At 37.5% G+C, this 18,991-nt stretch overlaps 1 protein-coding gene across 1 annotated transcript in view; it reads left to right on the top strand.

The window, feature by feature from the left end:
• fig4a (FIG4 phosphoinositide 5-phosphatase a) overlaps nucleotides 1-18,991 on the top strand; it is a 95,892-nt gene that overhangs the window by 43,191 nt on the left and 33,710 nt on the right. Inside the window, exons 12-16 of the mRNA XM_082147160.1 lie at nucleotides 1,792-1,925; nucleotides 4,339-4,455; nucleotides 8,972-9,017; nucleotides 10,700-10,848; nucleotides 12,319-12,485. Coding sequence (XP_082003286.1) covers nucleotides 1,792-1,925; nucleotides 4,339-4,455; nucleotides 8,972-9,017; nucleotides 10,700-10,848; nucleotides 12,319-12,485 — 613 coding nt within the window. The remainder of the gene's footprint in view (nucleotides 1-1,791; nucleotides 1,926-4,338; nucleotides 4,456-8,971; nucleotides 9,018-10,699; nucleotides 10,849-12,318; nucleotides 12,486-18,991) is intronic.

Genomic DNA, 18,991 nt, shown 5'->3' with positions numbered 1-18,991 from the left:
GTGTGTGTGTGTGTGTGTGTTTCTGCCGTGTGTGTGTGTGTGTGTTTCTGCCGTGTGTGTGTGTGTGTGTTTCTGCCGTGTGTGTGTGTGTGTGTGTGTGTGTTTGTTTCTGCCGTGTGTGTGTTTCTGCCGTGTGTGTGTGTGTGTGTGTGTGTGTGTTTCTGCCGTGTGTGTGTGTGTGTGTGTGTGTTTGTTTCTGCCGTGTGTGTGTTTCTGCCGTGTGTGTGTGTGTGTGTGTGTGTGTGTTTCTGCCGTGTGTGTGTGTGTGTGTGTGTGTTTGTTTCTGCCGTGTGTGTGTTTCTGCCGTGTGTGTGTGTGTGTGTGTGTGTGTTTCTGCCGTGTGTGTGTGTGTGTGTGTGTTTCTGCCGTGTGTGTGTGTGTGTGTGTGTGTGTGTTTCTGCCGTGTGTGTGTGTGTGTGTGTGTGTGTGTGTTTGTTTCTGCCGTGTGTGTGTTTCTGCCGTGTGTGTGTGTGTGTGTGTGTGTGTGTGTTTCTGCCGTGTGTGTGTGTGTGTGTGTGTGTGTGTGTTTCTGCCGTGTGTGTGTGTTGTACTCGTCTTCATGTCGGATTAGTCATTATACAGGAGCAGAAGGACGGTGTGATCCGCTGCTCATCGCTGATGTTCTCCACAGATGTAAAACACACTCCTTGTATTTTTGTTGAGTATCACAGTTCATATATGACTCATATAGTGTGTGATATAGAGAGAGTTTATATATCTTTATATAGTTTATATGCACAAACTGTAAGATGAAATTCTGATGCTTGTAATGTAAATCAGTGAGATCTTTATAACAGGACAGCAGATACTGACATAAATCATGTAAATGTCAATAATACGTCTTAGTAAGATTATATTTAAATGCTTAGTTTTATGATCTAAAGTAATGCAATGATGATTGAGAGATGAACCAATAAACCTTCCTCAAAAGCCTGATGATCATATTTGATACGCATGATTTTTCTAATAAATAATGTCTGATAATCAAGTAAAGCTGCTTCAGTGCGGATGAAATATTACTAACAATATCAAAGTTATTCTCACGTTTACTGGATATACAGTGCAGCTCGAGCTGAAGGAGGACGTTTGTACAATTATACTAAAAGACTGTTACTTTATAAAAGTCTAAACTATCAATCAGACCTTAGAAATTCATATAAAATATAATACAGCAGGATTTATAGGGTTAATTCTGATTTATTTTATTTTATTTTGTTAATCTGTTATTTAAGTAAAATATATTTAACATATTTATTCATTTTATATAGGCCTATATATATATATATAAAAATATTCAACACATTCAAAGTTTGAGTTCTCGAGCACCAAACACTGTTTTATGCAAATGAGCAGCCAGCTCTAAGTTAATAACTAATGATCTTTGCAACGGAAGTGAATCAATCAAAACTAACTTTATCTGGACAATAACTTTATTCTAGATCTGCTGTAAAGGTCATGGGTCCGAATCCCAGGGAAAGCAAGAACTGATAAGAATGTAAATGTGTACCTTGAAATGCAATGTAAGTCGCTTTGGATAAAATGTTATGTAAATGTAAAGCCTAAACCATCTCTGTTACTTTCATTTCCTATTATAAAGCTGCTTTGAATCAATCTGTATAGTTAAAAGCGCTATATAAATGCAGGTGACTTGACGTGACAGTTTAACTAGATCTTAGCATCTGGTTTGTCCACCAGAAATTGCGATTGCAGGACTTGTGAGCAGAATCTGTTTAGTTTGAAGTGTTGTGATCAGGGTAATAATGGTTGGTTTGGTGATCTTGATTCCGCCAGAAGCGAGAGAAGAGGAAGCATGAGAAGATCCTGAGCGAGGAGCTTTACCCCGCCGTCACGAACCTCAACCAGTTCCTCCCGCCGGAGCACAGCATCGAGTACATCGCCTGGGACATGGCCCGATACACCAAGAGGTGCGCATGGCTGGCGTTATTTGATCAAACATACAGTAAAACATCACTTCCTGTCGGCCACCGAAACTTCTGTTGGGTGCAATTCACAACCTCACCACTAGATGTCACTAAAAATCACACACTGCACCTTTAATATTAATATCAACATTTGCTAATACATTATTAAAATCAAAAGTTGTATTTGTTAACATTAGTTAATTCAGTTTGAAGTAACATGAACAGCTGTATTTTATTAACTAACTTTTACAAAGATGAACAAATACTGTAACAAATGTATTGCTCATGGTTACTTCATGTTAGCTAGTACATTAACTAATGTTGAAATGAAACCTTATTGTAAAGTGTTACCGTAAAATTGATGAAATATTGTTATGAATGTATCTCCTCCTACAATCACCAAACTCGGCTCAGACTGTTCTGACTCGGGTTGCTATATCTTTTCTAAATGATCCGACATACGGTTTTCGATGAGCGGACGATCAAACTACGAAAAGTCACATAGACCTTCATTGAGGGGGTCAAAACTTTATTACGAGAACTCTAATAGTATTTAAGCTTCATCCACTATGCATCTATCACTAGGAAAGCCTAACAACTAGCCTAGGACATGCTAGCAACATGTTAATTCAAGTTAACAACATGTTCAAACATGTTAGCAAAATGATAATGCATTCTAGCAACTTGATACAAGCTGCTTGCAACATGATGTTCATCTTAGTAACATGTTTTAATTATGTTAGCAACATGTTAAAACATGTTAGTCATGTGCTAATCATGCTAACAACATGTTACATCATGCTAGCAACATGTTAAACATGCTATCAGTGTGTTTGATCATGCTAGCAACTTGATAGCAATGTGTTAATCATGTTAGCAACGTTTTAAAAATGTGTTAGCAATGTGCTAAATCATGCTAATGACATGTTAAAACATGTTAGCAATGTGTTGAATCATGTTAGCAACATGCTAGCAAAATGCTAATCATGTTAGTAACATGTTAAAACATGCTAGCAACGTGTTAAATCATGTTTGCAACATGTTGATTCAAGTTAACAACATGTTCAAACATGCTAGCAAAATGATAATGCATTCTAGCAACTTGATAAAAGCTGCTTGCAACATGATGTTCATCTTAGTAACATGTTAATTATGTTAGCAACATGTTAAAACATGTTAGTCATGTGCTAATCATGCTAACAACATGTTACATCATGCTAGCAACGTTAAACATGCTATCAGTGTGTTTGATCATGCTAGCAACTTGATAGCAATGTGTTAATCATGTTAGCAACGTTTTAAAAATGTGTTAGCAATGTGCTAAATCATGCTAATGACATGTTAAAACATGTTAGCAATGTGTTGAATCATGTTAGCAACATGCTAGCAAAATGCTAATCATGTTAGTAACATGTTAAAACATGCTAGCAACGTGTTAAATCATGTTTGCAACATGTTGATTCAAGTTAACAACATGTTCAAACATGCTAGCAAAATGATAATGCATTCTAGCAACTTGATAAAAGCTGCTTGCAACATGATGTTCATCTTAGTAACATGTTAATTATGTTAGCAACATGTTAAAACATGTTAGTCATGTGCTAATCATCATGATTATCATCATTAAACATGCTATCAGTGTGTTTGATCATGCTAGCAACTTGATAGCAATGTGTTAATCATGTTAGCAACGTTTTAAAAATGTGTTAGCAATGTGCTAAATCATGCTAATGACATGTTAAAACATGCTAGCAATGTGTTAAATCATGTTAACAACCTGTTAAACATGCTAGCAAATTTTTCTTGACTTTCTCTGAGTAAAACCTTCAACGGTGAATAGAAAGTTCAAAAGAACAGTATTTAAATAGAATCTTTTGTAACATTATAAATGTCTTTACTGAAACATTTGATCAATTTAATGCATCCTTGCTGCATAAAAGTATTCATTTCTATCAATTTTCTTATACTTTTGAGCAGTAGTGTGTATATATGCATATATGTAAAAAATAAATAAAATATTCTTCCAAATGCAAGTGGAGCCGCAAAATTAGAAGAACAATTACTTTCAGTCTCCAGCTAAACATCTGATGGAAGAGTAGTTTCGGTAACACTTTATTTTAAGGTGTCATTTTTACAGTGTATTTATATATTTAAGTACTGAGTAATTAATTACAGTTAACTACATGTACTTACTATAGGGTTAGTGTAGGATTAGGGTTTGGTTGAGGGTTAGTTGCATGTAATTATGCATAATTTACTGTTATTACTATGGTAAGTACATGTAACATAACAAGGGCACTGTAACATAAAGTGTAACCGTAGTTTCTGTAAGGATCTTATGGTTATGTAACAGAAGTAACGTCCTCATCCTCCGTGCGCTCGGGGTTATTCTCTCTGTTTCTTCTCTCCTGTGCAGTAAACTGTGTAACGTGTTGGACCGTCTCAGTATGATCGCGGAGAATGTGGTGAAGAGGACGGGCTTCTTCGTTAATCGACCCGACTTCTACTGCCACACGATACGCCCTGATGAAAGGTGAATGCTTGTTTAACATGAGAATCATTCTATTCCACAAGGGCAAAGTCTGTTCATCAAGGTGGAATAAATGAATGAAAAACGTGATGTTCTTCCGGAGTGCTTTCCCCATTTCCCTTCTCTAGTACAAATATCGGTAACAAAGTTAAAATGCATGATAATATTTTCAGATCCCTTTGTTGCATCTGAAACTGGTTATCATGTGTTTTAATGTATTATACTTTCTAAAGGTCCAACAATGAATAGATTATAAGTAGGGTTGGGAATTGAAAATCGAAAAACATTTTCAGTGCTGCGCACATATCCAAAACTTTCTGCGTGCAGAAAAAGTGATTTTAATGTGACTTTAAACGATTGAAGTGTGAGACGACTCTGTTTTCTGTGCTGAACATGTGTATCAGTGTATTGGATCTGTGCATTCACTCTTAAAGTGACAGCAGCCTAATATTCCTGCTCTATAATAACACTAATCAAATAACAAAAGACACTCGTTCTTGACTGAATAACTTTTGTAACTACATTTATAATGTATATTTTATTAATAAAGTGCAGTTATTTTACATTTGATTAGTTTGTGAACCTGAATACCTGACAATCTTAAAACACTGTTTATTTCAATCGTATCTTTGTTCAGTTGTAATTGCTAATGTTTTATTTGTTCTTTTTTAATTACTGAGTGTTTACTTGTCTTTAGTAATGCTTGAAATGTATATTAGTTAGACTAGATGTTTTTCTATGGTGTTTTTAAACCACGGCAAACGTTCCTTGTGTAAGTGTTCTTTAGCCTGTTGATTTCTGTTGAGGATATTCAGATACAATTAAATGTTTTGCAATAAGAATTAATGTGAATAATTAAAAAAAAATGTTTTAACTTATTGGAATTGAAATTAGGAATCGATAAGAATCGGAATTGTTAAAATTTAATCTTTACCCAACCATAGTTATAATGCATTATAAATGTGGTTACAGTTATTCAGGAGATCATAAAATGCATAATTAATGCATTATGTAAATAAAAGCTTTAAGTAAAGTGTTACTTAAATATCCAAAAAATCGTCCCATGAGCATCAAAATGACTGAAAAGTCTTGTTTTCTAAAAAAAAGAAATAAAAAAAAGATAAAAATGAAGCGTTTAAGCTTGAAACAAGAAAAAATATCTTATTGCTTCTCAAGTAAATGTATCTTGATTTAAGAAAGTTGAAATATTTGAGCTAGAAAACAAGACAAAAATACTAGGAAGAACCTAATGTTTTTGCAGTGCACTGTTATGTATATAATAATGAATGTCAGACTCATTTAAATTCACATAGAAATGCCCTCAGAAAACACACAGTGTTGCCAGACGTCCGCTGAGCGCGTTTGCTGCACGCACATCATTTGCATCAGATCTGTGGGAATATTGTGTATTCAGAAATAATCAGAAATCTTTGTAAGTTTGAATAGTTTTCCATTAGTGACCGTAGTGTTTTCACTGCTAAAAAGCTGCAAACTCTTAGAAATCAATGGTTTTTATTTCACATGATGATAGAATCCGCTTCTGCGAAGCCATGATGCTCAAAACACTCAATCAATCAATCAATCAATCAATCAATGAAAGAGCGAGGTGTGGCATAATGGATTATCTCAATCTCAATTTATTTATAAAGCACAATAAAAACAACGGTGGTTGACCATTGTGCCGAGCGATATCATAAAAAATAATATATAAGTAAAAATCATAAAACAATAAGACACTATACACAATAAATAAAAACAAAACAAAAAAAACATTTGAAACCTAGCCTTCTGGAAAAGATGGAGACCAATGGACTGCAGTGCTTTCTGCTTTAATGTTCCTCTTCCAGGGAAACCGTATGAATCCAGATGATCTCCACATGAGCAGAATGTGTGTACAGTGCTTCAGTACTCTATTCCTGTCCTCAGATAAGAGCTCGGAAAGGTTGCGACCTCCTGTCTGAGTCACAGCTGAAGTAAATGCAGCACTTTTGTTGTTTTCCAGCACTTGTTGCTGTAGACCCTCTGATGGTCCACGTGATGAAGCACTGATTCACTGTCATGACCGTAGCAACATGAGCGTATGTCCTGAGGCGCAGGTCTGATGGAGCCGTCTGCATTAATCCGGATACGTTTGAAACCGCTCTCCGTCCACACTAACGCTTTCAGGCGTTTCAGTGCGGATGAGAACCTTTTGGAAAACGCCTGAAAACACTAAATTCACCTTTAGTCATATATATAAAAGCTCAGTGAGATGATACAGACAGAAAAATACATAATAAAGTTATCGAGCAATTCTGACAGGATCATATTCTTTTCAGAATATCTGCTCATTCACTGATTGTCCAGGTCGCTCTCACTCATCATTATATGTTTGGTCTATAACACTAAAACTGCTCATGTTTCACCGCAGGACAGCAAATGTGAGTAAATTCTGTCATGTTTGCAGGACTGTGATATGAAGAGTGTGTGAAGTAACATATTTTAGCAACTGTGTGAAAGTGAACAGCTCATAACAGGAACAATACTGGTATAAACATGAATATCTATTGGTACAATATGTGTCACGTGACTAAACTTACGTCATTGTTTTTAAATGCCTCCGTTTTGACAGTCCACACTACAGTCCACACTACAGTCCACACTACAGTCCACACTACAGTCCACACTACAGTCCCCACTACAGTCCACACTACAGTCCGCACTACAGTCCACACTACAGTCCGCACTACAGTCCACACTACAGTCCACACTACAGTCCACACTACAGTCCGCACTACAGTCCACACTACAGTCCGCACTACAGTCCCCACTACAGTCCACACTACAGTCCACACTACAGTCCCCACTACAGTCCACACTACAGTCCACACTACAGTCCACAGTCCACACTACAGTCCACACTACAGTCCCCACTACAGTCCACACTACAGTCCGCACTACAGTCCCCACTACAGTCCACACTACAGTCCACACTACAGTCCACAGTCCACACTACAGTCCACACTACAGTCCACAGTCCACACTACAGTCCGCACTACAGTCCCCACTACAGTCCCCACTACAGTCCCCACTACAGTCCCCACTACAGTCCCCACTACAGTCCACACTACAGTCCACACTACAGTCCACACTACAGTCCGCACTACAGTCCACACTACAGTCCACACTACAGTCCACACTACAGTCCACACTACAGTCCACACTACAGTCCGCACTACAGTCCACACTACAGTCCGCACTACAGTCCACACTACAGTCCGCACTACAGTCCGCACTACAGTCCACACTACAGTCCGCACTACAGTCCACACTACAGTCCACACTACAGTCCGCACTACAGTCCGCACTACAGTCCGCACTACAGTCCACACTACAGTCCACACTACAGTCCACACTACAGTCCGCACTACAGTCCGCACTACAGTCCACACTACAGTCCACACTACAGTCCACACTACAGTCCGCACTACAGTCCACACTACAGTCCGCACTACAGTCCGCACTACAGTCCGCACTACAGTCCGCACTACAGTCCGCACTACAGTCCACACTACAGTCCACACTACAGTCCACACTACAGTCCGCACTACAGTCCGCACTACAGTCCGCACTACAGTCCACACTATAGTCCGCACTACAGTCCACACTACAGTCCACAGTCCACACTACAGTCCACACTACAGTCCACAGTCCACACTACAGTCCACACTACAGTCCACAGTCCACACTACAGTCCCCACTACAGTCCACACTACAGTCCACAGTCCACACTACAGTCCACACTACAGTCCACACTACAGTCCACAGTCCACACTACAGTCCGCACTACAGTCCGCACTACAGTCCGCACTACAGTCCACACTACAGTCCACAGTCCACACTACAGTCCACACTACAGTCCACAGTCCACACTACAGTCCGCACTACAGTCCGCACTACAGTCCACACTACAGTCCCCACTACAGTCCACACTACAGTCCACAGTCCACACTACAGTCCACACTACAGTCCACAGTCCACACTACAGTCCACAGTCCACACTACAGTCCACACTACAGTCCACAGTCCGCACTACAGTCCGCACTACAGTCCACACTACAGTCCGCACTACAGTCCCCACTACAGTCCACACTACAGTCCACAGTCCACACTACAGTCCACACTACAGTCCACACTACAGTCCACACTACAGTCCACACTACAACACGAAAACAGCACTTACACATTTGTCCTCTTTGGGGAGCGTTTTTAAAAAGCTTCATTTTCATTAATAAAAACGCAGTCTCAGTGTGAACGGAAGACAAAACGAAAACGTATGAGTGTGGACTAACTTTATCTGGACAATAACTTTACTCTAGATCTGCTGTAAAGCCTGAACAATCTCTGTAACTGTAATCTCCTATTATCACTGTAAAGCTGCTTTGAAACTGTCTATATTGTTAAAAGCGCTGTATAAATGAAGTGACCTGACTAGTGTGGACAAGGCCAGGCTCTCATCAAACTGTCTTTTGTTGTTCAGGTGGGGAGATCTGGGAGGGAAAGTCACACCGAATGGCAGATTACAGGTTTGTCAACACAATCTCTAGTCCAAAGTTCCCACTCTCAGCATCAAAACTGCTCCATGTCGGCTCTCAGTCGGGTCCACTCTGAAACAAAGTGCTCATTTGACTGGCATATTAAAACACCAGTCTCACTTTGCCTGGTTTTATCTTGTTGTTTAGATGTAGATGCATTAAAAGTGGTGGTTGTCAAAGATTCATTGCTTTATAAAATTATTTGTATGATTATTTGCACAGGTCTTTATCAGGGGTGTGATGAGACACTTATCTCACGAGACGATACATGATATTGGTATCATGAGAACAAGACTAGACGATATTTGAACAATATTAAAGTCCCCCTGTGGGGGAATCCAGCTTTTAATGTAGTTTATATATCTATTTTTAATGTGCTTTAAGACAAACCATGTGTAAGTTCATAAGTCGACAGCATTGCTGAGTATTTTCTCCTTAAAACTGCAGTGAACCAAAGACAGTCTCAAACACACGCTTTGAAATCGCTGGTGTTTCTGACGTCACAAACTACCTTGTAACCAATCAGATCGAGTGAATCTCTGAGCTGAGTGAGTGAGTGGAGGCGGGGCTCATTTGCATATTCATAGAACCACGCATACTAAATGAGGCAAGGGTGTCGAGTTACATTCAAGATATTTTAAGACATCTTTTATATGAAAAAAACTTTAAATTTGTGATTTTTGTGATTTAAAGATGAGCTTTGAGCGATTATAATTATTGACTACAGTTGGACTTTAATATCGCGAGATATAAAAACTTATTTAACAACCCCTGTAAAACTTTTTTTTAAGAGATATCTGCCTTTTGTTTCCTAGGTGTTGAAAACATTGACTTCTGCCTTTTTTCTTTTTCTTTGACACATTTAAATTATGTTATTAAATACGCTGTTTTAATTTTAGGTGTAGATTCATTAAACATGGTAGTTTGGGAACTATTATAAAAATTCAACAAGTTATTCTTTATCATTTTATAAATTCCATTGTTGGTTTCCCCTTGTTTTGATATATTTAGAAAATAAAAGTAGTATTTAATGCCTTTTTAATCTTTAATGGCTATTTAAAAAATCTATTTTCCATAAATGTATTTGTACATTTTGGTTAACGCTGTGGTTTTTAATCACATTTGAATTACATTTCAAATGTACATGAAATGCAAAGTGTACAATTTCTCCAGCTTTCTCGATATTTGAATAGCAGAATGATTGTTTTCTGACAGTTCTTCTGAACACACCCCTCTCCGGTCAGTCATTGGTCAGCCAAACAGATAGCCCCGCCTCCAACTCACGTGATTGGTTGAGCCTGTTGTCTTATAGTGAACATTAAACTGAACACCAGAAACAAAACATCACACATAACAGATGTGTGACTGAAGTCTGTTATGATCATATTTACACTACAATTCAAAACTTTGGCCTCTGTAAGATTTTATAAAGTTTTGAAAGAGTCTCTTCTGCTCATCAAGGCTGCATTTATTTGATAAAAAATAGTCAAAATTGCCAAATATTATTCTACTGTAAATCATCTGATTTCTATGTGAATATATAGTAGAATGTAATTTATTCCTGTGATCAAAGCTGAATTTTCAGCATCATTACTCCAGTCTTCAGTGTCACAAGAAACATTAATGATTATTATCAGTGTTGAAAACAAATTATTGTGTGTTATTTTTGACAGACCGGTGTTTTGAGGACGAACTGTGTGGACTGTCTGGATCGCACCAACACGGCCCAGTTCATGGTGGGTAAATGTGCTCTGGCGTACCAGCTCTACGCTCTCGGGATGATCGACAGACCCAAGCTTCAGTTCGACACCGACTGTGTCAGGTACCCGTGCACACCTTCATCACACTCAGGGTTAGAAATGAACTTTAACTAAAACTAACACCGGCCAATTTGGCTACTAAATGTTTAAGTTGCCGGCCATTCAGATCAGAAAAAAAAAAAGAAATAAACCAGATTAAAACAGTTTGTGTGTGTGTGTGTGTGTGTGTGTGTGTGTGTGTGTGTGTGTGTGTGTATGTATATATATATATATATATAATCCAGCATCTCCTCCATCCTCATCCTTTTCACCAGAAAAACCAAGTGCTTTTCTGTTCACCAAATGTGTTTTAATCTTCGCTGTTGCTTCAATGCAAATGAACAAGCGCTGTTATTTGTTGTGTAGTGAAGTGTGTTCAAGTAAGCCAGATATGAGCAGATTCTGTGCAATACGCTGTATTTAATATATCATGATGACTCGCGAGTGTTTGCACTGAATCTGTGCAGATTTGACGACACTAATGGCTACCAGCTCCTCTTGAAGCTACCCTAAATTCCTCTTGAAACAAACTTTGTTGTATTATTTTAATTTAATACTGTGAAGCTGCTTTGATACAATCTGTATTGTGAAAAGCGCTATACAAATAAACTTGACTTGACTTGACTAATTCCCCCAGCAAAGTGAGTAAACAGAATAACACGCCAAATTGGCTCGTGATTTGACAGCGTTTCCCGCCACAGCTGATTATTACCCACATTTGGCGTGTGTTAAAGGGCTGGTTGATTATGATTTCACTTTTCTAGCTTTAGCTAGTGTGTGATGTTGCTGTTTGAGCATAAACAACATCTGCAAAGTTACAACACTCAAAGTTCAAAGCAAAGGGAGATTTTTGCTTTTAAAGAAATCACTTTTTAAGGACTACAACAAACGGCTGGTAGAGACTACACCACATTCCTCCCGGGTTAGTGACATCACCAACCCTAACATATACATAAACCCCGCCCCCTGAACACGAATTATAGATTATCAAGACAGAATATGCTAATCAATGACTAGAAGATAACTACACATCAGCTTCATAACTTCATCAACTAACCATTCAGAAATGTCCTGTTGTTCTACATGTTGTCACTTCTTCTTGAGTCTCTCCATCATTGTCTGACTCCGGTTTGAACATAAAAGGCTAAACATTTTTAAAATTTTCAGTGCATGTGTGTGTGAGGTAAAAGGACACAAGCTGTTGAAGCTCCGCCCCCTGTGCCGGGAGCAGCAGCTCATTTGCATTTAAAGGAACACACACAAAACGGTGCATAAGCCTCAAAAATTTTAAGACAATTTTAACATGCTACAGTATATAAAAATATCTGTGGGGTATTTTAAGCTAAAACTCCACACACACACTCTGGGGACATCAGAGACTTATTTTACATCTTGTGAAAGGGCATTATATCACCCCTTTAATTTCAAACCCTGATCACACTAGTCAGCCAGGTGTTGACATCATATTGACGATGTTTATGGTGTGTGTGCAGGTTATTCGAGGAGCTGTACGAGGACCACGGAGACACACTGTCTTTACAGTACGGAGGATCTCAGCTGGTTCACCGGGTCAAGACGTACCGTAAGATCGCGCCCTGGACACAACACTCAAAAGACATCATGCAGACGCTCTCGAGATACTACAGCAACGCTTTCTCAGGTACAGCTCGACACACGCAGGGGAATATGTGACCCTGGACCACAAAACCAGTCACATGGGTCAATTTAAATACATAATTTGAAAGCTTAATAAATAAATGTTATGATAGGACAATATTTGGCCGATACAATTATTGAAAATCTGGAATCTGAGGGTGCAAAAAAATCGAAACAATGAGAAAATCTCCTTTAAAGTTGTTCATTAATGTTCTCGATTGTGCTGCATCCACTCACACATTTTTTTTTAGATATATATTTACTAAATATCTTCATGGAACATGATCTTTACTTAATATCCTCAGAAAAGAAAAATCGATAATTTTGACCCGTACAATGTGTTGTTGACTATTGGCACAAATATACCCGTGCGACATGTGACTGGTTTTGTGATCCAGGGTCACGTGTGGTAATACCATTTGAATTGCTAAAAATTTGCATTTCTGATATTATTTTCATGATAATTCAGCACATTTAAACCCCAAATTCTCATGGTATAGTATTATCATGGTAACTTTCACCAGTGAATCTCATGAAACTTGTCAAGAATATTTTCAGATAAAAATTCATCATATGATAATGATTTCTTAAGGATCATGTGACACTGAAGACTGGAGTAATGATGCTCAAAATTTCAGCTTTGATCACAGGAATAAATTACACTTTACTATATATTCACATAGAAAACAGATATTTTACATTGCAATATTTTATCACATTTTTTACTGTATTTTTAATCATATAAATGCAGCCTTGATGATCAGAAGAGACTCTTTCAAAATGTTATATTATATAATTTTATTTTATATTGATTGATTTGATTTAATTGCTTAAAATGTGCATTTCTGATATTATTTTCATGATAATTCAGCACATTTAAACCCCTAGATTCTCATTACAGTAATGCAAAAAATCATTTTACATTCATAGCTATATTTTCAATGATTATTCATCATTTTTCAGCATATCCACCCATAGAAATGTACGGATTACATAATATTATGTTAATGTTTCTCGTTTTATAAGTTAATGATGGTCTGGAGAGAAAGAGAGAGAGATGTTTGAGCCATTATATCCTCCACCCATATTCCCTCTTTCATGAATTATTCATATTTGCCTTTGTGCCGATGGGCCGCTTTGTGTGAATTATAATTATTACATTTATTAACCGTAGAAACGGCCGCTCACATGCTATTTGCCTTGTGCCGAGCCGAATCAATCCCGAACGTGGTCAAACGTGATTATGCAGACTTTGTCTTTTTCACCACATCTGCAAGTTTTGTTACACAATAAATAACTAATAGTCTGAAATCACTTTGCAGTTAAACAACATTTGTAGGGGACAAATGGTAAATCTGAGTTTTCCATGTTTATTTTGTCCGGTTTCATCCCGGATTTGCTGTAATGGTAATTTCCTGACATGATTGCCTCTTAGAAATGTGATTTCCCATGTTTATGGCGTCTGCATAGCAACAACCCAGTTCTAGTCTCTTTGACACAACTTTAAATGGTAAATATTATGATGATTTTAGTAGGTCACATTGTTCAGTTTCCCGTAATCTGCATTGGAGCGTTCCCAGCATCATCGCCTCCTCGCGGGAGTTGCTCTTGCGCACGCCGTGGTCTAAACTGAGTTAATTGCATCATGTTCTCATAATAATGTTAAGGTTATGATTTTAGGATATGAGTGAAATCTAATGTTACTCTGAAATTAGCTCTAATTGCTGTAATTGCTGTTTGGCTTATTGGCGAAGGCGACACTTTCCAATCAAGGGCTGTGATTATATTGCTCCCGTGTGTTTCACTGTGTTTACATAAACAAATATGGAGCATGTACTGTATGTGTGTTAGTGTGTGTGACTGTGACTGTGTGAGTGTGTGTGACTGTGAGTGTGTGTGTGACTGTGAGTGTGTGTGACTGTGAGTGTGTGTGACTGTGTGTGTGTGTGACTGTGTGTGACTGTGTGTGACTGTGTGTGACTGTGTGTGACTGTGTGTGACTGTGTGTGACTGTGTGTGACTGTGTGTGACTGTGTGTGTGTGTGACTGTGTGTGACTGTGTGTGACTGTGAGTGTGTGTGTGACTGTGAGTGTGTGTGACTGTGAGTGTGTGTGACTGTGAGTGTGTGTGTGACTGTGAGTGTGTGTGACTGTGAGTGTGTGTGACTGTGTGTGTGTGTGACTGTGAGTGTGTGTGACTGTGAGTGTGTGTGACTGTGTGTGTGTGTGACTGTGTGTGACTGTGACTGTGTGAGTGAGTGAGTGAGTGAGTGAGTGAGTGAGTGAGTGAGTGAGTGAGTGAGTGAGTGGGTGGGTGAGTGAGTGAGTGTGTGAGTGGGTGAGTGAGTGAGTGAGTGGGTGGGTGGGTGGGTGAGTGAGTGAGTGAGTGAGTGAGTGAGTGAGTGGGTGGGTGTGTGAGTGAGTGAGTGAGTGAGTGTGTGGGTGGGTGAGTGAGTGAGTGGGTGGGTGGGTGAGTGGGTGGGTGGGTGAGTGAGTGAGTGTGTGAGTGAGTGAGTGAGTGTGTGAGTGGGTGAGTGAGTGAGTGGGTGAGTGAGTGAGTGAGTGAGTGAGTGAGTGAGTGAGTGAGTGAGTGAGTGTAATTTTTTACGTAATATTATACTATTTTGTTAATACTAATGTTAACTATATATATATATATATGTATGTATGTATGTATGTGGGTGGGTGTATGTATATATACACACATATATATATGAATTATATTTAAATATTTTCCATTCCTCAAAGAAATATAAATAATAATTTCTCCATGTCATTGTTTCTATTATGAGATTTCTTTATAAATTGTGTCAGTTTGATCATGTCTTCTTCTGATCTGTGAATCTGAGATCTCCACATGTGTTCAGACTCCAGTGTGAAGCTCATCTGTCAGATCTGTGGAGCAGAAGCACTGCAGCGACAGACTAACTTCACATGAAGCGTTTCTGAGCAGACGAGTGTAATATGATCAGAACGCTTCACTGTCAGGTGTGATTCAGTGACGAGTTCAGAGAGACTTCTGATAATGTTCCCGACACGAACATGAGTGAGTGAGTTCTCATGTGCCGAGTCTTGTTGTCATCATAACCCGGACTCCTTCACCTGCTCTCTGCATGTCATTTACACACAATTATGCTTTTGAGATGTGTGAATAGAGGACACCGCGACATCCTCTGATTTCTCAGAGTAATCAGAATAATAGACCCAAAAATTCATATTTATTCACTGGCCCATGTGCGATTTCAGCATTTTAACACCTATTTGATGTGCATGTTTTCATGATTGATGGCGTTTGATAAGTCGCAATTCTTCTCAGAGACTTTTTCTGTCATATTAAATAGACATTTAGAAAATGTCTTTAATATGTTTATGATTTTGAATGCGTATAAAACTGCTTTTAAATTTATCAATTTATTTATTTTTTTGGAGCATTGGGATGCTATTATAGCTTTTATTAATATTTTGAATTAGATTTTATTTTAAATTTTAACTTTTCGTTTTTAGTAAAAGTTTTAGTAATTTAGTTTTTAGTGGTTTTTTATGTTTATAGTTTTTATTAGTTTTTTTTATTTTGATTTTTTTTTTATCTTATTTTGTTTAGATTTTTTATATAATATTATATATTTTTTTACATTAATTAAAATAAAATAAAATGTGTATGTGTGTGTGTATATATATATATATATATATATATATATATATATATATATATATATATATATATAATATATATAATACATATATTAAAACTTTGACCAGTTTTATATTCTGAATGATTCATAACTATACTGTATACACATTTAAAATAATGAATAAATAAATCAATAAATCTCAATTGCATAAAAGTTTCAAGTAAATATATCAGTTCAAAGAGGTTCAGCTTGCAGAATAGTTGTGACGTGAATTTTGATCTTGAGATTAAATTGATTCCCTTCAAATTAAGTTTATTTTTCTCACCCCATTGACGTTTCCTACGTCATTTTTGCATTTCCACTAAATGTGTTTTGAAGAACATGATTTTTGCAGTGCATCAGCTGATGAAGGAAAGGGCTTTGGGTTTTGATTTAATGCGCTGATTACGCCGGTCACTTTTCTGCCGGTTTTAGTCGTTCTTCAGTATGCTTTAGTCTGCTTTTCCCTTCTTTTATTGTTCTCTCTGCTGTATTTATAGCATTCTCTCATTCAGCGGCTCAATTTAACAGCTTCTAAAATCTCCTGAAGTGAATCATCGTCGCAGACACAGTCTCGACCCGACTCTAGGAAACTGTGATGTTATATTTAAATCTTATTTTAACAGGTGAATCTCAAGCACGTGTTGTTTTTCACCCCAAACTCAAAGGAGCAAAATGATATTGCATTACAAAACTAAGCATATTTTAGCACTTATGTATGTTTAATCATAATGGAAATTGATGTAATGTTAATGAAAATGTAACATCTTTTGCATTGTGACATTTTTAAGATGATTAAACATTTTTAAGTAAAAAAACAGCAAAAACAAGGTTTTGATTGTAGAATATCATGTAGTTAACGATTGGCTGGAGTGCCAGGCTTCTCCATGTGATGTTTTCTGCGTGAACATGCTCGTGCACTAATGCAACTTCTCATCTCAGCTTTATTTAATTAGAAAGATGCTGAAATGGCCTTGAGGGATAACGAGGAACGAGTCTAATTGTGTTTGTCGATTAACTCTTGGTTTTCAGCACATGGACCCGTGAGCGCGACAGTCATCACCCTTTTATTCTGAAAAACAGTGTCTTGACAGCTGAGAATAGATGCATCTGATTCTCTCACTGTTTGGTTGCTCTCGCTGGGATGTTCGGGGATTTACAGTGTCTCTCCGTTTTTTTTTTTTTTTGCTTTGTTTTTGGCATCACAAAAACGGTTCATGTTGCTCTATGGAGAAAAATCGATCATAACTCCAGTAAACTATGGAGTGCCGCAGGGATCTGTATTAGGCCCTCTGTTATTTTCAATATATATGATGCCACTTGGAAATATTATAAGGAAACATGGAATTAGTTTCCATTGTTATGCTGATGACACTCAAATATATATTTCATCACGGCCGGATGAAAACGCTACATTTTCCAAATTGACAGAGTGTGTTAAAGATATAAAAGATTGGATGACGCGTAATTTTCTTTTATTAAATCCAGACAAGACAGAGGTAATACTTATCGGTTCAAAAAACCGCCCACAAAACCTCGCACAATACAACTTTAACATCATAGGATGTCCTGTTACTTTATCCTCTACAGTAAAAGACCTGGGTGTTATACTCGATTGCAACCTGTCTTTTGAAAATCATATTTCTTATGTTACAAAAACAGCCTTTTTCCACCTTAGAAACATTGCTAAGCTACGTAATATGCTATCAGTTTCTGATGCAGAAAAGTTAGTTCATGCATTCATGACCTCGAGACTGGATTACTGTAATGCTTTATTAGCTGGTTGTCCTGCATCCTCAATAAACAAGCTACAGTTAGTCCAAAATGCCGCCGCTAGAGTTCTTACGAGATCAAGAAAATATGATCATATAACACCGATTTTATCATCACTGCATTGGTTACCTATAAAGTTCCGTATTAATTACAAGGTATTGCTACTGACTTATAAAGCCCTAAACGGCTTAGCTCCAGTCTATTTAACGGATCTTCTATCGCCCTATAATCCATCGCGCTCTTTGAGATCACTAAATTCAAGGCTTTTGGTCATACCTAGGATATCCAGAACCACCAAAGGAGGGAGAGCATTTTCACATTTGGCTCCAAAACTCTGGAATAGTCTTCCTGATACTGTTCGTTGCTCAGACTCGCTCTCTCAGTTTAAAACTAGATTAAAGTCGCATCTCTTCAGCCAGGCATTCATATAATCCTACAGTTCAAACTACAATCCGGCCTCTATCCAATGCCAGAGGAGAACTGGCCCCCGACTGAGCCTGGGTTCTCCCAAGGTTTTTTTTTCTCCATTAGGTCACCTGATGGAGTTTTAGGACACCATTAGGTCACTTGATGGAGTTTTTCGGTTCCTTGCCACTGTTGCCTTTGGCTTGCTCAGTTGGGGATATTTTGGGGATATTTAATTTAATTTTATCAATCAATAAATTCCTATTGAACAAACTTTGTTGTATTATTTTAATTTAATACTGTGAAGCTGCTTTGATGCAATCTGTATTGTGAAAAGCGCTATACAAATAAACTTGACTTGACTTGACTTGACTCTAGCATTAGAATTGTGGCAATTAGTATTAAAAGACATAAATAATTGATATAAAGTAAAACAGCACTTTTCCAAATGAGTAGTTTTCATATGAAATCATATTAAATAAAATAAAAAATGCAGTTAATTAGAATGCAAAATAAAATGCATTATTATAATACATTGAAATAATAAAATAAAATAAATAATTAGATAAAATACAAGACATAAGTAATAAGTATGTATATAAAAAGATTCACAACGTCTGCCAAATGGGGAAACTGTAAATTAATAATATTAATAAAACTA

The sequence above is a fragment of the Leuciscus leuciscus genome (genome assembly GCF_965113295.1).
Source record: "Leuciscus leuciscus genome assembly, chromosome: 19".
NCBI classification, from domain to species: Eukaryota; Metazoa; Chordata; class Actinopteri; order Cypriniformes; family Leuciscidae; genus Leuciscus; species Leuciscus leuciscus.
Note: the sequence above shows the minus strand (reverse complement) of the source record. Positions and strands in the feature narration are given on the sequence as shown.